This window comes from Populus euphratica, unplaced genomic scaffold, assembly GCF_000495115.2.
Source record: "Populus euphratica unplaced genomic scaffold, PopEup_1.0 scaffold12.1, whole genome shotgun sequence".
NCBI classification, from domain to species: Eukaryota; Viridiplantae; Streptophyta; class Magnoliopsida; order Malpighiales; family Salicaceae; genus Populus; species Populus euphratica.
Window position 1 is genome coordinate 593232 of NW_011499858.1, and position 6516 is coordinate 599747.

At 39.4% G+C, this 6516-nt stretch overlaps 1 protein-coding gene across 1 annotated transcript; it reads right to left on the minus strand.

Moving 5' to 3' along the window:
- Positions 1-1276: 1276 nt before the first annotated feature.
- LOC105123891 (systemin receptor SR160-like) lies at positions 1277-5469 on the minus strand. The gene has a single exon (XM_011023663.1). The coding sequence runs from the start codon at positions 5203-5205 to the stop codon at positions 1651-1653; it is 3555 nt and encodes a 1184-aa protein (XP_011021965.1). The 5' UTR covers positions 5206-5469; the 3' UTR covers positions 1277-1650.
- Positions 5470-6516: the final 1047 nt, after the last annotated feature.

Sequence of the window (6516 nt, forward strand, 5' to 3'; positions counted from 1 at the left end):
TATCTATTTTTACACTGGTTAATTTTCTAAGATATCCATAGACTTTAAGCTAGGTATTTTGGCATCTCATTCCCCTTTCTTTTTATGTGGTTATTTTTTATTTTATCTAAATTATAAATTTTACATGTTAATTAAATTAATATAGTATGTTGTTATTTTTTTTGTTTTATATTTAAACTAGAATTAAACAAAATTAAAATAATAATCATGTAAATTTTTTTTAATTAGGTTATCATTTGAACTGATAAACTAGAATGCTCTTGACCTGTTAAATTGAATAAATTATACTAATTTTTTTAATTTTTTTATTAATATATGTAATAATTGATTGATTTGGTTTGAATATATTAAAAGAATTTTTATTATTCATGTCAAATATTTTATCATCATATACAGATAAAAATAGCAATGCTAATGTTTTTTAAATGGAAATTATAGCGCGGAGAAAAAGGTTAATACTGACTATAGATCACATGTAATTTCATAACTTGCTGCCAGTCAAAAGGCGAGCCTTGAGCTTGGAAAATACCCATCACGGGCAACACACACATACTGCGAGAGTAGTCTCTTTATTATTTATATACACATACATGCTCCAAAAAGAAGTACACACATTCCAAGCTATAAAGGCAATTATAATTTCCTGGTACAGAGCACGTGCCGTGCACATTATCCATGAAAAAGACACGAACGTAATTGATTACATTATTTTCCAAGGAAGGCCAAATCGTGAATTTACTAGTACCAATCAACCTTTACACTGAGGGCATCATTGATGCCAAGCTTTATCATGAGTGTACGGTTTACAATCATGGGATCGACATTTTGATCATGGATTTGAACGGTCCTCGTCCAGCCTTGATGTGAATTATAACAACAATGGGAGATTTTTCAAATTGTAAGAGAAAGTGTCAATAGAAATAGCCTGTTTTTTTTTTTTTGTCAAAATGCAATGATTTCTGGCATTCAAAAAAAATGAAGAAAATTCTGTTGTAGAAGGCTAAGGGATCATGCTCCCCCACTTTTAGAATGAACTCAGTGGGCACACTTAGGGTATGAATTCTAAGACTTGCTGTAAGAAAATTAAGAGAAGATGAGAAAATTGTTTTCTCGTCATTTCATTAGTCCTGGTGCGAGAAAACGTGCTCGAAAATACCCGACGTTACCAGAATGCTGTCATGCAACTGAAATTTAAGAAAAGCAGAATGAGAACAGATGGAGGAGCGTGAAGAAAGGGGCAAGAGATCCAACCCTGTCTAGGTCACTAATGCCGAGGTCACGGATAACCAGCCCAGCAGGCTCTATATTTCGAGGCTGGTTTGTAACGGAAGATTTGACAAAAAACCAAAGCAGCGTAACAACAGACGAGACTGTATATTTACATATTTTTCACAAGTTAAACAACCTTTTTTACGTATAAAATAACGAAGAGTTTGCTCGGAGGGATACAAGACATGATACATACATCAAATTGTAGAAGCCGATCAAGCAGGCAGGCAGTTTTATGCCATTTCAAGTGTTGAAGAAGAAGGAAAATTTCGTTGGAGCTGAATGAATCATTTCAGTGATCACCACCACCTTCTTTCTGCTTTCCTGTGTTTTGAATTCAATGGAAAATCGACAGGACTTGTTTACCTACTGCTTGCTTAGCTATGGGCCTTCTCTTATGCTCATCTCTACCATTTCATCTGCAATAAAAACCCCATCCTCAGTGGCGATTGTGGATTGTGAGTCAAGGCCTGACCCTGCTTGGATTTCTTTAAACATCGTCATTACTTGAATCATTGTGGGTCTTCTACCTGATCGATCATCTAAACAAGCACAAGCTACCTTTAAATGTTGTAGGAGCTCCATCTCAAGGCTCGGATCCTCTTTTAAAAGCACCGGATCGAAGACATCGCTTATTCTCAATTTGGCATGCTGCTTCACCCACCCGACAAGATTATTGTCACCAAAATCAGATGAATCTGTTGGCCTTTTTCCTGTCAGCAACTCAAGCAAGACTACACCATAACTGTAAACATCCCCTTTGATGGAACACCTAAAGCTCTGGTAGTATTCGGGAGGAACATAACCAGGCGTGCCTGCTAGCGTGCTAACACTCAAATGAGTATCCACTGTGCTCATAAGCCTTGCCATTCCGAAATCGGAGACTCTGGCCTCCAAGTTCGCATCAAGCAAGACATTGCTAGATTTCATGTCCCTGTGAATGATCAGTGGGATGCAATTATGGTGAAGAAAAGTTAATCCTTTGGCGGCACCAATGGCAATCTTCCTTCTTGCAGCCCAGTTCAGTTTGATCCCTGTTTTCTTTTGGTTGTGTAGAACGTCTTCTAAACTGCCATATTTCATGTACTCATACACCAAGAGTCGCTCTTCTCTGACCTTGCAGTAACCAAGGAGTGGAACAAGGTTATCGTGCTTGATTTTGCCAATGGTCTCCATTTCAGCAGTGAATTCTCTATCACCTTGTCCACTGATATGTATCAGTTTCTTGATGGCCACAACGCTTCCATCTTTCAGTTCTGCCTTGTATACGTCACCAAAACCTCCAGAGCCTATGAGGCTGTCATTGTGGAAGCCATTCGTTGCTTCAAGAAGATCTGCATAAGTGAGCTTCCGCAGGGGCTTTGAATCAAATGTGGCGAGACTGATGCTTAATGCTTCACGAGCCGTCAGCATCCAGGCAGTATTTGTGGTGCCAGAGTGTGGGAGGCTGTCTATATAGATATCAAGGGCTGCCTCTTTCTTTTTCTTCCGCTTCTTCATTTCCAGAGCAACAATAATCAAACCAAAGAAGCAGAAAAGTGAGAACAACAATCCCATCGCCACACTCTCTGCCAGGGATGCCTGTCTCCTATGAGACTTGTGATGCCCAGAACTCGAGCTTGACGCTGAGCCCGACCCACATGGAGGAAGAGGTATACCACAGAGGCCTGAATTGTTGAAGAAACTGTGATTTGAAAATGTTTGAAACTGACCCCCTTCAGGAATAATTCCAGTGAGCTGATTGTTGGACATATCAATCTCTGAAAGCAATGAAAGGACAGTCATTGACTGGGGAATCATCCCTTTGAGCCTATTGTTGGAGAGGTCGAGAATGTCAAGACCAGTCAACTTTCCAATCTCTTGTGGAATGTTTCCGGAGAGATTATTATGGCCCAAGTTCAAGATATAGAGGTACGACATACTCCCAATCGCTGCTGGAATACTGCCAGATAACATGTTGTAAGAAAGATCAAGGAAGATCATTGACCCATTATCATTGAATGTGGGTTGGGTGTAATCTCCATATACTCTGGTAAAGTTGCAGGGGTGCCTGCTGGAGATTCTAATCAGGTGTTCCGATCTTATTCCCGCAAATTCAAGCAAATCTCCCTCCCCGTGACACTGTTCACTCTTTTCATTCTTCAGATACACATACCTCTTTCCTCTGATAAAATTCACAGCAATACTGCCAGACTGTTTGAACAGCTCAGGTGGGATTGTTCCGTTCAAAAAATTGGTATTAAGATCCAACCAAATCAAGCTGCGACTGTCTCCAAGCTCTGGCGGGATTCTACCATGAAACGAATTGTTGCTCAGTTTGAGAATTGCAAGGCTCCAAAGCTGGCCAATTGATGCTGGAATCTCACCACTTAATCGATTGTTAGACAACGAGATCCAGTTAAGGTTGGTGCAGTTGCTTATACTTGAAGGTATCACTCCTGTCAACTCATTGAAGTCCAGAATCAGGGTCTCCAGTGCTTTTATGTTCATCAACTCAAGTGGGATTTCTCCATGGAGCTGGTTGAACCAAAGGTTCAAATCGCGAAGCTTATTCAGCGTTCCCAAGCTCGAAGGGATAGTTCCAGTGAGGTAGTTATAGCTCAAATGGAGTGCTGTAAGTTGAGAGCAGTTACTGAGGGTGGCAGGAATAGACCCGGTAAACCTATTGTTTTGAAGATACAACTCTTTGAAGTTTTTACTTGGACCTTGACACAAGCCAGCAGGGATTGGCCCAGATAAACTATTAGAACTCAGATCTAAAGACTCCAAACTAGCATGCTGTGAGAAAGAATCGGGCAAGCCACCCATAAAAGCATTATATGCCAAATCAAGCCTCTTCAGACTAGTCATTTTCAAGAAAGTGTAAAAAGGCAATTCACCAGTGAAGTTGTTGGTAGAAATATCAAAAATTTCCAATGAAGTGCAGGAACCAAAACTATTAGGGACAGAACCAGAGAGATTATTTGAAGAAAGATCAAGCATAACAAGACCTGGGCAAGCATCCATGAGATGCAGAGGAATCTCCCCCTCAAAATGGTTGCCGCCAAGTGAAAGAGACTGCAAATTCCCAGTTGGAAACACTGGAATTGGACCTGAAAACTTGTTGCTTGAAACATTCAAGAAGTTGAGCTTAACACAACCACCAATTGCACGACCAAGATCACCATAAAACTTATTGGAAGAGATATCAAGGTGCTCCAAAGCTAAGCAGTCGCCAAATGAAGGAACAGTCACAGAGAAATTGTTTGAAGAGACATCAAGATACTGCAGATTCTTGCAACTTGAAAAATCAATATCTCCACTAACTTTATTTCCCTTCAAAGCCAAGTACTTCAAGTCATTGCAGCCTCCAGATAAAATGAAAGGTACCACGTTTGAGCCTACAATCTCATTGAAAGAAAGATCAATAAACGTAAAGCTGAGCCCTCTTAGCCCACTTGATTTCTCTTTCGGCACTGAAAACTTAATGGAGTTGCCAGAAAGGCCCAAGGATTTCAAGGCTGGACAAGAGCGTAAAGCGGCTATATCAGAGACGGAACCGGAGAGACTATTCTGAGATAGATCTAAGTTGCTCAAAACTGAGCTGCACTTAGATCCAAAAGGGAAAGAAATAGTGCCAGAAATGTTCGCTGATTTCAAAGAAAGGCTCTCTAAGTTTTCAAGAGTCAAAAGGAATGCGGCCACAGGATGAAAATCACAAGTTAAAGAAATGTTAGTGAGGTCTATAGAGGAGACTCTGTTGGTGGTGTCTTGGCATTTAACTCCAGTGAAGATACATGGGTTTTGGTTAGGAAGCCAGTTTTGTAGGAGAGACGGGTTGGAGAGAGTTGTCTTGAAGTTGATAAGGTTTTGGGTGTCTTTGTTTGCTGAGGTAAAAAAAGGTGGTAGTGAGAGGAGAATAAGAGAGAGAAGCGTAGCAAAGAAGTGGACTTCCATTGTTCTTGATAGGATTTGAAAGAGAGAGACAGAGAGGTGGAGTCTTTAGCGTTGGAGAGCGGCCATTAGAGAGGTAGAGAGCTTCAAACTCTGGTTTTCAAGTTTCTTTTTTAGAGAGTTTGGATTTATCTGTAGGAAGCTTGGGGGTAGAGAGAGACTCAAAAGACTGTAAGAAGGGTATTTATCAAGTGGGGAGTGGACACAGCTGTTGCTCACATGCCATGTGCCTCACTGCCTGCTCTCTCTCTCTCTCTCTCTCTCTCTCTCTCTGTGGAACCCCATTTCCTTAACCTTGTTTTGTGTCTCTAACCAAACCCCATTTATCCATCAACTTAAATAATCTCTTTGTCTCTCTAATGGCTGTGTAACTTTTTGGTTTCATGAATAATTGTTTAATGAGCCCAAGGTTTTTTTATATAAAATAAAAGGAGAGAGAGAAGATGAGGTGGTTATATTTTTTTTGGTCGATAAAGACTAAATTTTATTAAGATAGAAATTAAATATGTTTTTTATTCAAATCAATAAATTCATACAAAAAATACTTTATTATAAGGAATTTATTTCTTTATAAAGGTATATTGTGTTTTTCATATGTAACTTTCTTAACATCGTGCAGAGTATTTTTCATATGATTTTTTTTTTAATTTTTGGAATTAATTTATCAAAATCATGTTTTAAAATACATTAATTTAAATTAAATATATTTTAAAAAAACAGAATGATGAAAATGGACAGCAACTCGAAGTTCTGCAAGAAAAAACTGCTTTTCTCTCCAGCACCGTCTCTTTGTCTCTCTAGCTTTTTATTTTATTATATTTTTGCAGTGAACCTGTGATCAACGATGGACCATCAATGGCGGGAAGATTCCATCTCCTTAATTTATTATTACAAGCACTCTCTGCTCACGAGGATTCAGAGGTGGAAGTGATTTTGGCATTTATATAGAGAGCTCAGTCTCCTGTTGAGCAAGAGCACTCTCCTCTTTGTACGTTGGGAAAGTTAAAGGGTAAAGTTGAATAGTTGTAATATAGTAAAGGAAGAAGCAAGGAAGGGAGGGAGCCCCCATGCGAGGTGCGAGGCCCGATGTCTCCAAGCTAGCTACTCCCTCGCCTCTTAATTTGTGCATGCGCCGAGGTTCCTTGCTATTTCTGCATTAATTAGGATATAACAGCTTGATGGCAAAATTATTATCATCATGCTTTATTATGAGCACTCTCTATCTTTAGGGTTCGGGTCCTACCACAATAATATTACTTTGAATGCATCTACATCTCATTACACGTGTGGTTATAAAATTTCCTGCTTTTCCCT